We start from the raw sequence: 21305 nt of genomic DNA on the forward strand, positions 1-21305 counted from the left end.
AATACTCATTTGAGAAAATTACATATTTTATTTTCACCATTTAAAAGGGTTGTATCACACAACGAAAATACAAGCAACGATTTATTTTAATATAAATAGGCTATATAATATTTTTTTAAAGAACATTTGATATGATTTGCAGAACTAGTGGTTTTCACTGCTACACACACACACACACACACACACACACACACACACACACACACACACACACACACACACACACACACACACACACATATGCAGCTGTATTCATTTTATTGTTTCTATGTTGCATTATAGCCAGCGTATAGCCCCATATGCTGTCTGTCCAGGTTAACATAATCTATGTTGGATTAAATAGGATAAGTAGGAAATCCTGCTATGTTTTTTCCAGATAAAATTGACAAATAATCTGGATAATGCTTTGCTGATATCTTTAATATTGTCACTTTTCAGGGCATTGCTTCCCTGGGAGATTTTCCTACTCGGAGAAATAAATGGGTTTTAAAGGTTGAACACAATTGTGAAGTGAAATTTCATATTCTGACACCAGGGGGCAGCATTTCAATAAAACGCATTGTATATTATTTAGTTCCCTGCGTATTATCGTAATGCCTTTTAAATATGCGTCAATGAGGAATACATTATTTATCTCTAAAATATGTCTGATTTTAGTCTAATATGTTCTGGTCGTGCTTTGTATTTTTAAATAGCCACCAGTCAGACCAAACAGTCATCATCGTTTCAAAACAGACTTGGATTGTACAAAGCCTTGTTTTTTTTACAGTTTATATCCTGGAAACATAAGTTTTTGTATTTATATTACATGTTATATAAATACAGTGCGCTCCCACGTGGCTCAGTGACTTGTCCTGCGTCTCAGTAATCGGATTGCGCAGTGCTGCCTCTGCTTGTGACGTCACCAGACATGGGCGGAGCCACTGATATTTCGGATAACCGCGGCTCATAAAACGGAGTAAAAAAATCAGTGGCGTTTATTCCGTAAGTAACTTAGGTAAAGGACGCGAAATCTTCAAAGAAAGAGAAAGAACTGCTGAAAAGCTCGGGCTGCAGAAGTGTGATGCTGGGCAGCGAGGACAAGGCAAAGGCCGTGCAAAGGACCGGAGCCACTAAACCTAATGCAGAGCAACCTCTAAAGAATTTAGGTAGGAAAAAGACATCCAGGGTATAATAATAATAATAATAATAATAATAATAATAATAATAATAATAATAATAATAATAATAATAATATTGCTAGTTCTTCTTCTTCCACTTATTTTTATGATGATGATGATGATGATTATTATTATTATTATAGTACAATAATAATAATAGTAATAATAGTAATAATAATAATAATGCTATTATTGCGAGTTCTTATTATTTTTTATTTATTAATATTATGATGATGATGATGATGATGATGATGATTGTGTTATTGTACTATTATGAATAATAATCGTAAGGCAGTTTGTTTTTGTATCCTATAATAAACCGTGCTCTTTAAACTAGTATATCAGAGCATTTTTTTTTGTTGCATGTAGTTGAGGGTAAACAAACTCTAAGGAAATTACTTTAATGTAGGTTGTGATTATTGTCAAATAGAAGAAAAATTCTTTGACCTGTAGACGACATATATGGAAAGATAACAAATTAAGTTTTATTTATTTGTTTGTTTGTTTGTTTATTTAAAAGGTGTGTCAGAAGTGTTACACTGATTCCTGTAGAGTACTGAGAAGCTGGAAATCATTTTAAATGTATACATTTTTCTATTTATTATCCCGTTAAATAACCAGTTCTTTTGTAAACATAACGTGAGTGTTGGTGTTTGAGAGAGGAAGAGAGACAGAGAGAGAGAGAGAGAGAGAGAGAGAGAGAGAGAGAGAGAGAGAGAGGTGTGAATAAATGTATTTGTTACAATGAGTACACATGGAACATAAAAACACTGAATATACTGAACTAAATTATTATAATTATTATATAAAAAATATTATCATTACTATAAACATGAGCATGGATGGTGAAATATAGTATACAGTATAGTAATTATCACAGTATTATCTTCAAATTTATTATTATTATTGTTATTTAATATTGTGTGTGGCATTTGGTTTTGATATTGTCTTGCTTAATGAAATTTTAAAGTAAGCACTGAGCCCTGAAGGGAACTTGAACACTTCCTTTGCAGGAGTGAAAGCGGAATATATTCCTGTAAATACACTAGCAGACTGGGTATCTTTTGTAACCATGTCTGGGTGTTTTTCATGTGTAGAAGGCAAAAACACAGAATGGTAACAGTTGACAGTGGGCCAGTATATGTTTAAGGAACAGTAGGTATGTTTAAATGCCCTAATTTTCTTTAGGCTGAAAATTTTCAATCCAATTGTCAATGTACCCTAAAAATTGCAGTCTAGTTCAAATATTCCTTTACAGGGTTAATTTTCTCCTGTTTGTCAGATTATTTTGACACCCCTTTCAATCTGATAGAAATTTAATTTGGATCAAGCTCAATTGGATCACTTGAGGTTCATGTGAAAAGTCTTTAATCCATCTGAACTATAAATCAGATTAGATTATTTGGTTGCATGTAAATGTACCAAATGATTAAGCCTTCTGTGTTTTTACTGTGTTATTAAACAGTGATTCAACAACGATTTATGCTGGAGTTGAATAATTATCCCATGTGTCCAGCCCAGCCCAGCCCATTAATTCTGAAAGTATAGGTTTTTTTTTTTATAAAGGAACAACTGTATGATTTCAGATAGTATGAAATACACAATATTTTAAAACTCAAATCTTTCTGTCTGTCCCTCCCTCTCTATCTTTCTGTCTGTTTCAGGCGTTCAGGATGATGGAGATATACAGACCATGCTGCAAGGCTCCACCATGTTAAAGCTGCGTTCCCCTCGCTGGCAGAGGAAACGCATGCTTAAGTTGCAGGATGATGGTGTCACAGTTCGTTGTGAGTCCAATGGTACCTTCAGCAAGACCAAGACCTGTAAGTTCACCTATCCAGGGCCTCAAAGCTATAGCTTTTACATGTGTACATGGGTCAGTCCCAGATCATCCATTCTTCAGCCTTATGAATTTAAGTATTTATAAAGATTAACACTGGGAACAGATGTAGGTCAGGATAGGAGACAAGACATTACTAGGCTCAACGGCACTACAGCACTGACATTTTCTTTTAGTAAGGTGGAGTTTTAAATATACCTCTGAATTATGGGTGAGCAAACACTGCAGTAGACAGGTCTGCTGTGCCACAGTGCTGTCTGTTATTACAGGGCTAGTCTATTTGTGGCTCAAACAGGGGGGAATCTAAACCAGGCCTGTAAGTTGTACTCAACTAATTAGAGGCTATGATGGGCTGGGAACAGTTTGCCTTCATTTTTCTGGTTTGTTCCATATGGGTTATATGAAGGGTAATCATTGCCCTGGAAGCACTGCAGCCTGTACATAGAAACCTGGTCTTCTTGTAGTCAGTTATGTTATTTTGTGATGTGGGCAGGACAGAACACATGTGTGTCCTTCCAGTTTGTAATACAGAAAAGTTACTTAGCTTTCATGTTAAGAAACACAATGCCCATCGAAAACTTTTGCCATCTGTCCATCCTTTGGTATGTAAATGTTTGTCTGAGATTCTCCTTATTGTGATAAAAAAGAGAGGTTATTTGCAACAAGAAGATGAATTGATTAGATTTTGAAATTATCCAAACAAGGTCATGTTCTCATTTCTTTCATATACTAAGAGTATTTCAGACATTCAAATTTCAAAGAGAAACTAGACTTGGGGTCAGATACATCCCTATAGATACATACTCTAGAGCACACATGTTGAGAGTTCAGGGAAGTTCAGGGAACTCGGAATGAATGGGGAATTTCTCTAGCCTAAAACCACTGCATTACTATCATGGAGGTATTAAGAGAGAAAGGATTCTCTGTCTGTTCACAGAGGAGTTTGCCTGTGGCTATAGTGGTGTGTAGGACAGGAAAGTGTAAACATGCATATTTAATGTACTAGCTAATAGAATGGTTACCATTCAGGTCCATCAGACTGATTCGTGTGCATGTTTTGTTTATATAAAGGAACTAGGGTAAATATATGCAAATATACAAGAAAATACAGCAGATAGAAACAAATCTAGAGGTTTGTCCTGTTTTCTAATTTTCCAGTGAAAAGTGTTCCTTGAAAATATTAAGCACCATGGGTAATACTGTAAGACCATTTACTATTATTTGTTTACTTCTTTATTTGGTACTTATGTGATTGCAAAGATTTGCTTAATATATATTTAAGGTGATGCTATTTCTGTGCTATCTCTGTCCTCAGTCTCGGTAATGGAGGTGGAGTGTGTGCGTCCGGGCTGTCAGTCAGAGACCCTACGCAGGCTGGCTAGCTCTCTCCCAGAAGAACATTGTCTGACCATTGTGTTTAAGGGCGGGAGGAAGAGTTTGGATTTGAAGTGTGAAAGTGTAGAGGAGGCACAGCACTGGGCCCGGGGGATCTGTACTCTACAAGACCGAATCAACAACATGAGTCATACTGAGAAACTCGACCAATATCCTTCAACTGGCCAAATCAGCATATAGCCCTCATAAATGTTTAAAGGACATAGGATTGATTTTTGTTTTTATTGCTAAATATTTAATCTCTTTATTATATATAGTGAGTTCACACTTAAATTCATACTGTCTGTAGAGCATTACTAATTTTTCACTTTCAACCTGGATATTGTGCTAAACAACAAGTTAATGGCTATTTTCTTTTTTCTTTTTTAATATCATGTGAGGGGGCACGGTGGCTTAGTGGTTAGCACGTTTGCCTCACACCTCCAGGGTTGGGGGTTCGATTCCCGCCTCCGCCTTGTGTGTGCGGAATTTGCATGTTCTCTGCGTGCCTCGGGGGTTTCCCCAGGTACTTCGGTTTCCTCCCCCAGTCCAAAGACATGCATGGTAGGTTGATTGGCATCTCTGGAAAATTGTCCGTAGTGTGTGATTGCATGAGTGAATGAGAGTATGTGTGTGTGTGTGCCCTGCGATGGGTTGGCACTCCGTCCAGGATGTATCCTGCCTTGATGCTAGATGACGCCTGAGATAGGCACAGGCTCCCCGTGACCCGAGGTAGTTCGGATAAGCGGTAGAAAATGAGTGAGTGAGTGAGTGAGAATATCATGTGATATTATTTCACATAAGACCTATTATTTCGTTAATGAGCAAATTACATGAAGTGATAGCATAAAGTTTGCTTTATGATTAAAGTGAAGCACACTGCATAATGTGAACTAAAATATATTAAGAGAAGTTACTACTGCATCTTACTACAATACAAGTAACCTTATAGACTATGGCGTTTCTTTAATAAACATCATGATGGTGGCAAACTTGAGCACACAGAGAATCTAATTTAACATGAGTGCAAGTCAGTGCCCTAAAGTTTTATGATCATACATTCTGCATGCAGCTTTGACACAATCAGAATCAATTTCGCACACATTTTATTGTTTATAACACAGTTTAGCTCCTAACACGACTTGTGTGTTATACCCTGACTCTTTCACCTGGATACATAGCTACCTGAGGCAGGCAGACTTAAACCAGGATGGGAAGATGACCTATGAAGAAGTGCAGACACTCCTCCAGATGATCAACATAGACCTTGATGAACAGTATGCCCTTAGATTGTTCAAGGTTATATTTCTCACCTACTTTTCTTGACATCTCCAGTGGCATAGTGACCATCATAAGTGTTCTTTTTTTAATTAATCCTAATGCTGACATTTGTTACCAGTATTGTCTATCAGTATTATACTGTACCAATGCAGTAATATTTATACACCCTGAGGAATTTTCAGCTGTAGAATAAACATCTCCGGTGTACTAGAATTTATGATTATGCACTTTGGAAAACACACCACATCCTCCTTCCATGCCAAGTAGCAAGCAAGCTAAATTCATCACAGGTAGACATGAATGGAAATTTAGTATCTTAAATATTAATTTAAATTGCCATGTTTTTTTTTTGTAGCTCCCTTTCAAGGGAACCTGACAGTGCATCATGGCTGATGCTAACGGAATGCTGCTTTGTGGAAGAGTAAACTCACATTACTCCAACTGCTTTGTCTTTAGGAAGTGGTCTTTGTATGTTTGTGTCGATTGTCTAAATTAGTTTAGAAAACCTCTGAGATAACTCTCCGTAAGCTTCGTTCCCGCTTGGCTGTTTTCTCCATCCAAGCTCCTGCGCCTTGTGGTCTTATTCTTCATTCACCTCCGAGGAGCTCGATGTGGGTAATAAGCAAGTTGAGTTAGCAGATGAAAAAAGTGAGACTGGTGAATCCCTTTTGCTCATCCTATCAGCTACTCTATTGCCTACACTTTTTTTTACCCTCCTGTGTGAAATCTGGGCTGCCGGCCAGCAGTTAGGGGCAGGCCCACCAGGTGAGAGAGAATGTAGGTTTGATCATCTCTGCCAGGTGGGCAAGAAAGGAATCCTTATGCTCGAAGACTAGGGTTTCTAAGGATGTACCTTTAGGGCCTCCCTACTGCTGCCTACTCTTCTACCTCCGGTGCTTTGGGGTCATTCATGCCTACCCATGCTCCTGCTCCTTATGTGTCCCCATCTCTTGGGTAAACCAGGATATAGTTTACTGGCCTGTTAGTACAGTGCTATTTGAAGGTCTATCACCATCTACATTGAGGTATACACGGCAGCCATTGCTGTGAGTCACATGCCTGTTCTCTGGTCTCTCCAACTCATTTTTCATTAGATTTGGTCTCCACAACAAAAGCAATCTGGTCTCCAAGTAGCACCTTGTGCTGGATAGTGATGGCTATCTCCTAGGCTTACAGTATGAGGCATGCTGTGTGGCTTTGCATCTATGGATTAAGGCTCAGTCCACTAGGTGTATCGCCTTGTCCAGCACTCTAGTTCTGGTTGTTTCCCTATAGGATATTTGTGCTATGGTAGGGTGGTTCTCCCCACACACCGATATCCGGTACTATAACCTAGACCTAGACCTGGACCCCACTTTTGGGTCCTGGGTCATATAGGGCTAATGTTGCTTTGCTCCAGCTCTTTCATGCCCTTTTATGACCTCTGAGACGGACATCTCCCAGATGTGGTGGTGTTGGTTTTGCCATCCCCATGGCATCAGCAATGATGCAACATCCAGTTACCTTGTAAGGGAACTAAACCAGGGAACATAGGTAGCATCCTGAGAAGGGATCAAGGTAATGCGTCGCTTGCCACACATTTGCACTTCCTTCAGACAAGTAAAGCTGGGGCAAGGTGAAGTCGATGCCCTTTTATGGTCTTGCTGGTGTGTTCTACTTTGTCACATGACCTTCCCGAGCCAATAAATCATGTGATTTCACACAGAACTTCAGACACAACTTCCAAAAAGAAGTATTCCCATAGCAGCAGCCATGACACAGTGTCTTGTTCCCTTTTCAGTTAAATGGATTACATATGTAACCTGGTGTAGTTTTTGGAATAGATTTTCATTACAGTAGCAAACCCATTAAAATATATAATATATTATAATGAACTGCTATCTAGCATATATTTTCTGGGTAGAGTAATTCACTAATTAACTAATTCACTGATACAACCCATTAAGCTTATCTCAAGACAAAACAAACTGAGCTTATATGTAACTCCCCAAATCTTTTTTTTGAAGTATTCATGTATGCAGGATTTCAATTGTGAATGTTGTGTTATGTGTTAATAAATTTGATCATATGTCATTATTTTATAAGAAACAACCAGACAATTAGATCGGTCAATTTAAAATCATGGTTTATGAGAAAACATCCAGTGCATGTTAAACTCTTAGAGCACCTACTAACCTTTGTATATTCTTAGATTGCATGTGTTTTTGTGTTTTTAACAGAAATGTGACCGCTCAGCAGACAATCGTCTGGACCACAGTGAGATTGAGTTGTTTTGTCGTGAGTTGTTGCGTCGACCCGAGCTAGACACAGTGTTCCTTGAATACTCCTCAAACGGCCGTGTGCTGACCACAGTAGACCTGCGTGAATTTCTAAAAGACCAAGGAGAAGACAACACCCTTGTCCATGCACAGAGTCTCATCCTTACTTATGAGCTCAACGAGTGGGGTAAAACAATGTTTATCATACACTCTTAAAAACAGTGCATTCAGCATCATTCCTCTGTTTTATCACTTCCTCATGCAAGTGTTTGTTGATTACTCCACATTGTTATAGAATAGAGCCCATATAGTTGTTTATTATAATGGTGTTTGATCACTGGTGTCTTTAAGGAGCATAATTTCAGCCAGTGATCTCAGCTGCAAATACCATGAGGTGACCTGTTCATGATAGAAAAGCTGAAATGTGACAGACAAAGCTTTGCATCCAACATAATTTGAAACAAAAATACATAAAATAAAATATATATTTTTAGAAATTGGGGGTAAATCAGATGTTTCACTGGTGCTTTAGTTTTACTCTAAAACTAACAGTTACTGAAAGTAGAATTTCTGTTAAATATTCCTCATTAAATGAAAATATCTGTTACAATTTTCTCTGTATATTTTTTTTCTCTAGGATAAATATAATTATCCTGAAAGGTTAATTGTTTATATACCATTATAATTGTTTATATGCCACTATACTGTACATATGTGACTGAACTGTAAATGTACATATGTAAATGTCACCCAACAATTTTGGATAAAAGAGTTCACAACAAAACCCAAGGATGTCTATCTGGTATCTATAAATATGTTATAAACCGAGTATAATTTATCAAGTTTTATATCACAGTATTACTTACTAGTATACAAAATGTATACAATTTGTGTGTAATTGTAAATTACTCTCAATAGTTTATCGGTTAGTATATTTAAATAATTGTAAAGCAAGATCTGTTTTCTCTGTGTGTATTTGAATAAGTCTGTTTTCTGACTCACAGCGCGGAAAAACCAACTCATGACAGCCAATGGTTTCACCATGTACATGCTGTCAAAGGAGAACATTGTCATTGATCCAGAGCATGGCAGAGTGTATCAGGATATGAACCGACCACTTAGTCACTACTTCATTTCATCTTCCCACAACACCTACCTTACCAAAGACCAGGTCATGAGCGAGAGCAGTGCCGAGCCGTATATCCGGTTAATCAGCCACATTTACACATAAACATGTGCACCTGTTAACATTTAAAGGTTAAGACTAGCTCTTTTATTTGTGTGTGTTTCTGTGTGTTGTGCAGAGCTCTTAGTCATGGCTGCCGCTGTGTTGAGCTTGATTGTTGGGATGGAGATCAAGAACCAGTGATTTATCATGGCCACACCCTTACTTCCAAAGTACCTTTCAGGGAGGTGGTGGAGGCCATCGCTGAGTATGCATTTAAGGTAGGAATGTGATGTCATAAAGCGATATTGTTTACATTATCATTTTTTGTGAGGTTGTCATTTTTCCATTCAGCCACTTACAGTTCATGGAAATATTACTTACACAACGAACATGCTGTTAGATCATCATTGTGATTTGTCTTTAACTCTGCCTATGTGGAAATATCTTCCTGTATTCTTCTGTTCTGTGCACTGCACAGGCCTCTCCTTACCCCCTAATTCTGTCTCTGGAGAATCACTGCTCACTGGAACAACAGGCAGTTATGGCCCAGCAGCTGCGCTCTATCCTGGGGGATAAACTGCTCATAAAACCACTGAACAATCACCCTTGTGACAGCCTTCCCTCACCAGAGGTACTGTGAATCATTTCAAAAATGACCTTTCACACTTGCAAAATATTTGCACTCTCCTTTCATTTTATTGCATTTTTAATTATGTATTTTAATTACATTAATGTTATTTAGATCTGGTTCGATTTTGATTTCATGTTATTGGCTTCTTCCTTCAGCTCATCTTGCCTGTGTGACTAAACACTATACAATGCATTATAAATAAACGTTGTCCATGTTCTTGGCCAGCCAGTCCAGCAGCAAGTCAACTTTCATGCAGTAGTGTGCACAAACAGCTTTCTGAACAAAGTTTTCAATTTCTGGGCAGCTGATCCCATCTAAAATTAGGCTAATTCATTTTGCATTCCTATACTCTAGAGTCATTAATTAAAATCTCATTATATTTAGAAATTGGTCAATTATGCCTTTTTTATGAGCCAGAAATTTGGGTGCAGTGCTAGATAAATGGTGTGTCTGTGCCAATTTTATTGTTTGTTTTTGGGATGTGCAAAGTAGCGGATGATTTAATCTAAATAAAAATGTAAAACTTGCCTCAGGCCCTTACAAAGCATATGTTAGTATTGGTATTATTAAGCTTTTCAAAGGAACCTAAAATCCTAAAATGCTAATCCTAAAATGCACAAATTTACCTTTAGTCAGAATATGATATATGATCTATGGTCATATTTGTCAGATTTGCACTTATATAAAAGAGTTTATGCACAAATCCCTTTGTTTCTTCACCTAAGAATGACACCTTGATACTTTAAACTTATATCTATGTACTGCTGCTGTAATCATAAAGGATGTGATGCTTATCCTGAACATCATGTCTGCACATTTAGCAATGTTTGACTTTAGAGTATAGTCACACTATGTATAGTGTTATCCGTTTTGCTAATTCGGGATCTACATCCACATTTGGGTTTCTGTAAAGCTGCTTTGTGACATGCATTTAGAATTTGTTAAACATGTCTAAATCTGATTTTATAATTTATGTAGCTGATGAAAGTCAGACCAAATGAAAATGACACTGCAAATGTCTTGGTTTAACTGTGTTTTTGACTGAAATCTATAATTCAGGTGTTTCAAATTAGCTGATCAACTCCGACATAATTTGTTTATATTGGTCTGTTTTTCATGTTTGTTTTTAGGAGCTGAAGGGGAAAATTTTGGTGAAGGGGAAGAAGGAACGAGTGGAGCAAGAAAGCTCCAGTTCATCTGAGTCCAGCTGCTCTGATGATGAGAGTAAAGCTGAAGGCAAAGTCAAAGCAAAGAAAGAGACCAAGAAGGTGAATTGCTGGTTATTTATTTATTGTTTTCTGTAAAAATGTTACTTGTGCTTGATTGTGGATCTTTTAATGACAATATAAAAGTCAGTGCTCAGTGTCCTGGTTATGTGAGGCCTTTTGTATCTGTGTTTTTGTTTCAGCCTTCTGAAGTAATTTGTGTCTGTCTGTGTTTGCATGCTTGTGTGTGTGTGTATTGTGTGTCTCTGACTGGCCATTGCTTTCCAGTGTACGTGTGCTTCTTCTCCAAATGTGTCTAAGCAGAGTCCTGAGCTCTCTGACCTGGTAGTGTACACTTGCAGTGTTCCTTTTAAAGGCTTTGATCAGGCAGCCAAGAAACCTCCTTATGAAATGTCCTCCTTCTCTGAAAGCCAGGCTCTTAAACATATCAAAAACTCAGGTGACTTTTATGTCTGTGTTGTTAACACTTAACTGAAGTTTACTTATGTAAAGGCAATTAAAATGTTTGACATATGCAACATTTTAAAACCATGAATTTAATAGCTGTATAAATTGTTTATTAGTTGGCTATGCAGAATAACAGTGTAAATGATTAAAAAATCCTAGAGTTTACTTCTTAGTTCCTGGAGTATATTGAAAGTATTTCCACTGCATATTCATGTATTTCCATTAACTGGTTTCCATTTACAGGTAAGGCCTTTGTAAGGCATAACAGCCGGCAGCTGAGTAGGATCTACCCGTCTGGTCAGCGGCTACAGTCCTCCAACTACAACCCTCAGGATATGTGGAACGCTGGCTGCCAGATTGGTAATTTTTAAGTCATGCAAAACCTTTTCTCAAATAGAAACTTCCTACACTCTTAGAAACAAAAAATAAATCCAGAACTGTTAACGGTTTTCCAGTTTGTCCCTTCTTTCCATAAACATTTTCTACATTTAATCAATTCAAACATAGCAAATTTTTACTCATCATCTATTACAGTGGCGTTAAACTTCCAAACACATGGCGAGCAGATGGATCTTAATCAGGGGCGTTTCTTACCCAATAGACGCTGTGGATATGTACTAAAGCCCAGCTTTTTATGCCAGCCAGACTCCGAGTTCAATCCTGAAAACACTGGGGGAGGACCTGGACACAACCCCACTCTCCTTGTTATTAAGGTCGGTTGTTTCTCGGTTTCTTAAATGCCCTACTTACACATATAGTTGTGTTATTTCACCCCTGTTAATAACTTCACTATGTTACAGCCTGATGTTAATAATTCCCATAGTAGTGTGTTAATACCCACCCAAAGCCATTTGGCAGAATTATGTATTGACACTAAAGTGCTATCTTGGACTACAGTACTTGTGCCTGGGTCATGTAATTAAATCTGTGGTCAAAAAAAAAAGACAAGTGGAAGGCTTGAGCAAAATAAGATAGATTGTAAACACGGTATTAAATGAATTAGCTGTATAAATTTTCCACTAGTTTATTTGTATAATTTGTGTATTGTGTTTCAGGTCATCTCAGCACAGCAGCTGCCTAAGCCAGACACAGAGAAACTCAACTCTATTGTGGACCCTATGGTCTGGGTGGAGACTCACGGAGCTCCCATAGACAACAACAAGAAAAAGACCCACCGCATTGACAATAACGGCACGTCATCACTTCTTAATGAGCATGCACAATAGCTGTTATTTTTAACTCCCGTATGTGATCAGATGCTTCAGTGTGTATGTGTGTTTGTGTTTGTGTGTGTGTGTGTGTGTGTGTGTGTGTGTGTGTGTGTGTGTGTGTGTGTGTGTGTGTGTGTGTCTGTGTATTTAAGTCCTGTTTCTCTCCTGTTTGTTCTTATTCAGGCTTTAACCCCAGGTGGGACTGTACCTTTAAGTTCCTTTTGCATGTGCCAGAGCTGGTCCTAGTTCGCTTTGTAGTGGAGGATCATGACTACACGACACGAAATGAGTTCGTGGGCCAGTTCACTCTACCATTCACCAGCATGTGCACAGGTATATATATAGTTCTTATATATTTTTATCCAACTATTCAACTTAAATAATTTTGTAGAAATGTGCATTACTTATGCTTTCCATGAGTTTTGTATCCTTCTTTGATCACTAACTATGGTGCTAATAAATAAACATGACCTGAAAAAGTAGTCCCATTACAACAAAAATTATACAAAATAATTAAATAATTAATTCCATTAATTAATTCATTCTTCCATTAGCCTAATTAAGGAGATGTTTGTTCTGAAGCCTGTCCGAGCAACAATGGGGCAATGCACCCTGAATGGGACATGCAGTGCATTGCACACACACATTCACACACTCATTTAGATTTATAATCCATTTAGTGTAGCAAGCACATCTACAAGCATTCTTTACGGTGAAGGTACTATACGGTGAAAGAAGGTACCCCATGGAAACCCAGAGAAACTCATTACAGACAGTAACCCAAGCTCAGGGTCAACCTGGGGATACTGGAGGTGTGAGTTGGTAGACCTACACTCTCCACCACTGTGACAACATTATTAGGCCTTAATTTACATATACAGTTGACTGAAGTGAAATAGCAGGTTTTTGTGATGTAATATATATGGTCTCAGACCATCAGTCCATAACACATTTTGCCACATGGTTTGGGGTGATTTAGTTGAGCTTTGGGTGATTTGGGTGATTGAGCTTGGGTTTGGGTGATTTAGTTGAGTTGTTGAACTGTCTCTTGGCAGCCTTCCAAGTGTTTGTCTTGTCCTGTTATTTTAATAATTTCATTGATGACAGCTGTATGATAATACCTTTTGAACACGAGATTGAATTTGATTGGTTCATTCTGTACACTGCCACATCCTCAATCATATAAGGGTGTGGACACTTATGCAATATGGTTAGTGTAAGTTTTTATTTTACCTATTTTTTTCTAAAATTCTGCTTGTTTTTGTGGAAGAAGTTCTAACATGATTTATCTTGGGCCTGAATCACAAAACTGCTTTCACTATCTGAGAAAAAGAACCTTATTCTTATAGTTATTGTAATCGGCGTACACTGCAGATACAATACAGATTCTTTAAGGTATGCTTTAAATGATCTGGTAAATACTAACTTCCCTGAAGTGAAGGTCTTGTTTGGGTATCTGTTTTACAGGTTACAGACATGTGCGGCTACTGAGAGCGGACGGTTCAAGCCTCTCTCCAGCCAGCCTCTTTATTCACATCAAGGTCATGCCCAATTACAGCAGCCCCAAACACGGTGCCTCAGCCATAGCCTAGCAGAATCGTGGAGTACCTGGACTTCTGACTGGGTTACAAATGTTGATAATGATGTGGTATATGTAATGACCTAATTTGAAGTACTGTATATACGCTATTTGTGTATCCTCTAAACAGGGACTCACGGAAAAATATATAATGCAAATTAACCACAAAGACCAATTGTAAGAAGCTGAGCATTTTATTTATTACAGAATACAAACCAGGATTTTCCTCAGTACATCCAGGGTTTTTTCAGGTCCCAGCATTCCTCTAAGAGATTATGTGCATTAATGAAGGAACTTAGAATATGGTAAGATATTTATTATGTAATTATATCATGTCTTTAGGAATGATTAACCAATATTATAAAATTCGGGTTGGGAATTTTTAGTCATGTGACTTGTCAAATGTAGCAGTATCTCATCATAGCCTTTAGGCTTCTTTTCCTATGCAACTGAAAAATCTCTGTTTAAAATAATGCTGTGCATAAACTGAGCATGACGTTTCAATGGACTTATGGTGTTCATGGATTGAAAATTCAGCTTTTTTTGTCTCTTGATTACAGGGACAGAGTTATGCATGTTGGTAATATGACAATGAAAACACTGAAACTAGGTAGAAAAAATGTCACACTAAAAATGTACTGTTCAGTACAAACTTTTCAGGGTTGATATGTACTATGCTGTTTATTTTATATAATATGTAGAAAAAAGTAACTTCACTGTTAAATTAATTGTAAAGTTAAGATAAAAAATGGGTTTTTGATGAGATAGTGATGATCTGCACCGTTCATTCATATTCTGCTGTTTCTTACAAAACCTGATATTTGGATTTGTATAAATTCTGACTATTATAAAATAATTTTTATCCCTAACTACTATTAAGTAAGTCAGATTAAATAACACTCTACATACACATATGCATTGTTTTTTATCTCTGTAACCACAACCTCATATTAATTATATGTTTAATTTGGAGATTAATCCATGCGTATGTACCAGCATCTGTATGTAAAAACATAGAGGTTTTTCCCTATATAATTCGAAAAAGTTTTGATTTCATAAAGTGATATTTTTGTTCTATATTTATATACAAACCTTATACAGTTTATAGAATTTTTAGTATGGTATTTTTAGTTAGTATTACTTTCATTTTTATCTTGTATTTTAACAATGCCAGTGTGTTAATGCCTTGTTGCACAGGTCTATCAAATGTGTTAGAATTAAGAAGCACTTAATTAAGTTCAGTCTTCATGTGCTAGTAAATGTAAATACTAGGGAGAAACTGAAACCCTCAATGATTTTTGGAAAATGTGACATTAAAGGTGGAAAAAAAAAGGAAAACAAGCTATTTGCTCTGTTAAAAAAAAGCCATATACTTATCTGGGTGACATGTATGTGTTATATCAATAAGCCCATAACATTGTCATGTAATGCCAAATTTATTCATTTATAATGTTCAGATTTACAAATAAATACGTTGTGAATTGTCTCTATATTCAATTTTTTCTTGTTAGTCTGAACAACAGCAATAATTTACTGTAGCTGTTATGAACCATGAAGCTGATACTGGCGCCCTCTGAAGGTGGATGGCTGGAAGTGCATGTCTACTATGTAACTTGGCAGCCTTCCAGTTGTTTGTCTTGTACCTGTTATAAATTTTGGAGGGATGCCCTGTTCTTGGTGATGTCACTGTAGTGCACCATTTTCTTGATTTGTTGATATGGTGAGATACCATGCATGCTTTGTAAGCTCCTTCTGGACAATAGCAGTAGTCAGATGGATATTTAAACATGTATTTGGAAGCCTACAAAATTATTTTTACCCTTTTACCCTAACTACCATTACTTTAGTACCATTAGTTTAGTAATAACATTCTAAAAACACACTTGCATTGTTTTATCTTTATGACCTCAATCTCAAAATAATTATATGTTTAATTGAATTTCCATGGTTTTCCTAGCTATATGTAAGTTTTATTCCTTTAAATAAAACAATATGCTATTAACTATAGGCTCTTCCAAAAAATATTTTTAGAAACGTGAAAAATATAAATGTTATTCTTGAACATAGTAGACTGGTGAGGAACTGTAGAGTTTAAAGTTGTAACAGTCAACCAATTAAACTAAGAAATGTTATTGTGTACCTCCTATGGATTTTTACTTTACATTTTACTTAAAGTGACAATATTTTAATAATGAGTGCAATATGTGCAGCTCCTATTACAATTATATTAAATGTGGCTATGTTAGAATTATCCATAATTAAAATATCAATACTAGACCCTGTAATGATTATATGTACTACGTTTGCCTACATCTCCATCTTTAAAAATTCAAAACATGGTGACTTGTGGGATTAAATGGGTTAATGACAAGTGAATAAATTGTCTTCATTATCCACAGTAGTGCCTGTGTGCTATTTGATAAAGATTATTGATGGATATTTATTAACCTCTGCTGGGTTTTGGTATACAGTACAGAGGATCTGACATCTCCTGAATTCCAGTTTTCAGATAACAAGGCATATCAGTAACAGGAGGGTGCGGAAAGAGAAAATAGAGGTTGGGCAGCCCCTCCCCAACCCCTGCTGCTGTGTGAGATTAAGGCCTTGACTCATACACACACACACGCACCCACACACACATATCAACTATAGAAAGGAGTCAAGTGAGGGACATATTCAATGTCTGAAAAAATGCAAATGGACAAGAACAAAAGCCTGTAACTGCTTTTATTATTTGTACATTGTAGTGTCTTTCCATGATGGGTTAGAACTTCATGATTTATTTTTGTTTCAATTTCAGTGAGATGAACTCTCACCAAGAGGATGACGGTGCTGGGAAAAAGAATAAGAAACCAAAGAAGTACAAGGGCCAGTCATGGGCTAAAGAAAGTCCACCGGACCCGTTTAAAGTGGTGTGTACCTAATTGTTCATTATAGTACAATCTGAATTGCACTTGTAAAATTCATAAATGCTACCTTAAAAACTGCATTTTATACACTATTGTGAGCTGTTAATATTTTTATGCTAGCTACTACAGGAAAAGCATCAGTGATCTTTGTGGATCTTTTCTACCCTGTCTAGTTGGATTCTCTACCTGAAGAGAAGCAGCAGGAGATCCAGAGAGCGCTACACCTCTTCTCTCTGGGCCAGGGTCCACCTAAGAGCCTAAAAGAAGCCCACAAGCACAAATTCAGCTTCTGGAACAGCCAGCCAGTCCCTAAGATAGGTACAGAGTGAATGTCTAGGATGATTTAGAAATGATTAGATACAGTAGAAATGAATCATATTAATTTGATCTTAACCTCTCTCATCAGTCACCCAGCACAATTTCACACATGGTTTAAGGTTTTCTTATGAGCTTTTAAAGATCTACATCTCAGTTCCTTTACTAATCCCTAATCTACAACTTTCCTTTTATTCCTTGCATATTAGCTCAAGGATGACCAAGAGTATGGAACAACTTGTTAGACATGCCTTTTCTTTACCTTTAAATTACATGTGTACAATCTTTTAGTTCAACCTAGGAATGTGGTAGCCTAGTGGTTAAGGTGTTGTACTACTGATCAGAAGGTTGCAAGTTTAAATCCCATGTACATCAAGGTTCCACTGCTTGGTGGCCCCCTGTGCAACACCTTTAATTGCTCAGGTGTTTAGATAAAAATATAAGTTATTCTGGTTAAGTGAATCGGGTAAATGTAGTTGGTGTTTAATTTGTTTAAAACGACTGTCTGGATCAATGGTGTGTCAAGCTTTACCGGTTTCTTCATATGTATTTTTGTTGTTTTTGTCTGTTGAGTAAACCGCTTTAAAACAGCTCCATAAACAAAAATTAACTTAAATTAAATTCTTGCAGTTAGTTTGGATGAAATTATAGAATGCTTTCACAGCAGTTGGAAACTGACATTAAATACTGTTTGAACAAAATCTTTCATTTTGATGAAAGGCTTCTACTGACATTCCTTTTGATTGCTGAAATACTGTCACAGTTTAGATCTGATGATTCCCTTACTGGCATTTCTTGTTTTGAAGGAGAGGAAGTGCGAACACACGGACCCATACAGTCAGAAATGCCAAATATTCGACAGGAGGCCTATTCTCTCCCTGAAGGTTTCTGCTGGGACTCGCTAGACCTAGATACTGCAGAGCAAGTGGGCTACAATTTTTTTTTTTTTTTTTTGTGATTTTCATATCCTGCTCACTAATAAGCATCCAATTACATTTTGGTTTATAATACAATTTGTCTGAGTAGCATTATATGGTGAGATAATATCATGTGCAGATCACATATTAGATGCACGGTTTTTAACTGTTGTGCAATTTGCATTGTATGCATGTGTCTGTTTATACAGCTGGGGGAGCTGTGTACATTGCTTAATGAAAATTACACAGCAGAGGATGACAACACACTTCGTTTCTACTACTCCCCCGAATTCCTGCTATGGTGAGTGTTACTCAGTTTACAGTATGACTGCAGAAGCATGATTGACATTGATGTTTGTAATGTTACCAAATAAAACCTCAAAAAACGATGACTAACAATATGAACATGCAACTGATCTCACTAATTTCTCTGTGTACATTTTTTCTGATTCAGAAATAGCCTCCAATTCTATTTCAATCCGATTTAAAGTATGGCTGTCAATAGATAAAATTTTTTAATCGTGATTAATCACACTGTTTCTGTGTGATTAACTGTGATTAATCGCACACATAATGAAATTAAATGTACTCTAGTTATTTAAATAGAGCATGTTTAACATTTTTTTTATTTTTGACATTTCACAAAATTGTTATATCCAGGAAAGTGAACCATTTCCTGCTTGCCAAACTAAGACAGAACACACATAAGCTTATTTTTGTAGTCTGCATTTAACCAGCTGCTAAGGCCTACAGCTGACTTTTGTCTACTCATACACTGTATACGTTGACAGCCCTAATTTTGAGACATAATCATTTATCAAAACATGATCTTTTATTCTGGAAATTAATGAACGCATACACAGAAAGGATTTGGTTTGAAGGTGGGTTAAGTGGATAGACTGATGTTAGATATTAGTAAGACAAGACAATACAATTCTCAGGTTTTTCAAGAAGGTTACAGTATATATTAACACAAATTGTATGCCACACAATGACATATTGCAAGTGTGAAACATTTAGAGGTGGTGAATGACATGCAGCCCAGACATGACTGAAAGTGTGAAAGTGGCTATATACAGTATGTAGTTTGAAGTAGTTTCACAGTTCAAATCAGTTGGGAAAAAGTAGAGAAGTGTAATTTGCCTCACAGAAAGCAGAGGGCTCCAAAAATGACAAACATCACCTAAAGTTATGATTGTTTTAATTATGTATTTTGTTTTCATTTTATTTAAAGTTTCAAATCTTACCAATCTACATATTTTATCTTTACATATAGAAATATAAATAGAATACAGCCAACCAGTCCTTGGACACATGTTCACATTTAATTTTTATCTGTTCTACATTTTCTTATAGTCATTCAACTACTTATGTTTGTTAGTTTCCTAGTGATTTATAGACAAATTAACATACTTGGCCAAACACAAATTTTATGATTGTGATTGTGATTATATAAGGGCGCTGTGTCCCCCTGGTTGGCAGCCTGGGTGGCATTGTGGAGTGCGTGTCAACTCTAACAAAAAACTTGTGGGCTTCATTAGTGCTGTCCCTGCCACGGTTAAAATATACGACGCGTAAGTACATTAGCCTTCTCAGTTTTTGCATAGCTCTGAACAGATTTAAATAAACAGATTTAAATTTTTAGATTCCAATTCAAATCTCTACAGAGAGAAGAAGATGGTGGAGGTAAACTTCCTGTGTGTGCATAAGAAGCTACGCTCCAAGCGTATGGCTCCGGTCCTTATCCGTGAGATCACTAGACGAGTCCAGCAGCAGGGTTTATACCAGGCTTTCTACAGTGCCAGTGTTGTGCTACCAACTCCTGTGACAAGCTGCAGGTATGAGCCTTTCCGAGCCATCTAGATGTGTTGCTGCATGGTTTCAATCTGCTGCTCATGCCACATCACATGGCAGTATAACACACTTCTTCTGCATACATTAGCTCACAGATGCTCATGGTTGGCTAGTGTCCCTCTGATATACAGAGCTGAGTAATGCCATTCCTTTTATCCAAAGAACATGGCCAATTTTGCTCTCTAAACTCTGGGCCATAGTTGGCTGTAACATAATTTTATGTTTTATAAACACTTCAACCATAATATTTCCTAGTAGCCTTATTAAAATTCAATTGAATGTAGCATTTCTCCTCTCTCTTCACTATCGCTTTGTTAACAGGCACTGGTTTCGATCCCTGAACCCACGCAAGTTGATTGAGTTGAATTTCTCATCTCTTCCATGCCACATGAACCTGCAGCGTGCACGCAAACTGAACCGACTGCCAGAGGTGTGTCTTTATGGTGCTTTGTTCTAACCAGTAAATGTAATAATAGACACTATAATACCTATAAGTTATATCTTTATGGATTTTTTTAATGAGTTCAATTTTATCCTTTGTCTTATTTTCTCTTGACAGATGACCAAGACTGCTGGGCTACGCCTCATGACCTTGGCTGATGTACCCAAAGTTCATGACCTTCTGAGAGAGTATCTAAAAGACTTTCATCTTCTCCCCATATTAAACAAGGAAGACACTCAACACTGGTTCCTACCCAGAGATGGCATCATTGATACTTATGTTGTCGAGGTTAGTTTGCATACAACACACATAGGGGTCATGGGAAACTTTGAGCTGGAAAACATATTAAACCTCTTCCATGTTCACTTCTTTATTCTGTTTAATTTGCGGTCAAAACTTTTTGTTCTTGTGCATAAGAGTGGAACTGTGTAACCACATTAATGAATAAACATCTCCTTTTCTGTGTTTTCAGCATTCACTGACATTTGCTTAATAATGTTCTTACAGGGTTTAGGTGGTGTAATAACCGATATGGTAAGTTTCTATACCATGACTTCAACTGTTTTGAACCACCTTATTCATCGGAGCCTGAAGTCAGCACACGCTCTTTACACAGTCACCACTGTTACCCCTCTACAGCAGCTTATGGAAGATATCCTCGTCATAGCAAAAGCTGTGAGTCTGTCCATATAT

The 21305-nt window shown here is 37.0% G+C and overlaps 2 protein-coding genes across 4 annotated transcripts in view; both read left to right on the forward strand.

Moving 5' to 3' along the window:
* Window positions 1–549: 549 nt before the first annotated feature.
* plcd3b (phospholipase C, delta 3b) lies at window positions 550–15661 on the forward strand. Of its 2 annotated transcripts, none has more exons than XM_027177770.2 (15): window positions 550–1148; window positions 2825–2983; window positions 4316–4544; window positions 5544–5673; window positions 7875–8100; window positions 8918–9119; window positions 9218–9359; window positions 9560–9712; window positions 10843–10980; window positions 11242–11377; window positions 11629–11745; window positions 11920–12098; window positions 12441–12576; window positions 12780–12929; window positions 14064–15661. In XM_027177770.2, exons 1-15 carry the CDS (start codon window positions 1064–1066, stop codon window positions 14186–14188), a joined length of 2307 nt encoding a protein of 768 aa, XP_027033571.2. In that variant the 5' UTR covers window positions 550–1063; the 3' UTR covers window positions 14189–15661. The 2 variants fall into 2 exon arrangements, with proteins under 2 accessions (XP_027033571.2, XP_027033570.2); XM_027177769.2 differs by having other exon boundaries at window positions 615–1148; window positions 11206–11377.
* A 1088-nt stretch (window positions 15662–16749) lies between these two features.
* Window positions 16750–21305, forward strand: part of nmt1b (N-myristoyltransferase 1b) — a 5015-nt gene continuing 459 nt past the window's right edge. For both annotated transcript variants that reach the window (XM_047816925.1, XM_047816924.1), the window contains exons 1-10: window positions 16750–16892; window positions 16976–17087; window positions 17258–17402; window positions 18206–18324; window positions 18526–18617; window positions 19774–19890; window positions 19984–20154; window positions 20492–20600; window positions 20730–20900; window positions 21120–21287. In XM_047816925.1, the coding sequence (XP_047672881.1) occupies window positions 16855–16892; window positions 16976–17087; window positions 17258–17402; window positions 18206–18324; window positions 18526–18617; window positions 19774–19890; window positions 19984–20154; window positions 20492–20600; window positions 20730–20900; window positions 21120–21287 (1242 nt within the window). In that variant the 5' untranslated portion in view covers window positions 16750–16854. The remainder of the gene's footprint in view (window positions 16893–16975; window positions 17088–17257; window positions 17403–18205; window positions 18325–18525; window positions 18618–19773; window positions 19891–19983; window positions 20155–20491; window positions 20601–20729; window positions 20901–21119; window positions 21288–21305) is intronic.

Source organism: Tachysurus fulvidraco, chromosome 8 (assembly GCF_022655615.1).
Source record: "Tachysurus fulvidraco isolate hzauxx_2018 chromosome 8, HZAU_PFXX_2.0, whole genome shotgun sequence".
Lineage (NCBI taxonomy): Eukaryota > Metazoa > Chordata > Actinopteri > Siluriformes > Bagridae > Tachysurus > Tachysurus fulvidraco.

Coding starts and splice junctions, on each gene's coding strand:
- plcd3b (XM_027177769.2), top strand. CDS start 1,064: ATGCTGGGCAGCGAGGACAAGGCAAAGGCCGTGCAAAGGACCGGAGCC. Junction 11,746..11,919: donor GAACGCTGGCTGCCAGATTG/GTAATTTTTAAG, acceptor CATCTATTACAG/TGGCGTTAAACTTCCAAACA. Junction 12,577..12,779: donor CCACCGCATTGACAATAACG/GCACGTCATCAC, acceptor GTTCTTATTCAG/GCTTTAACCCCAGGTGGGAC.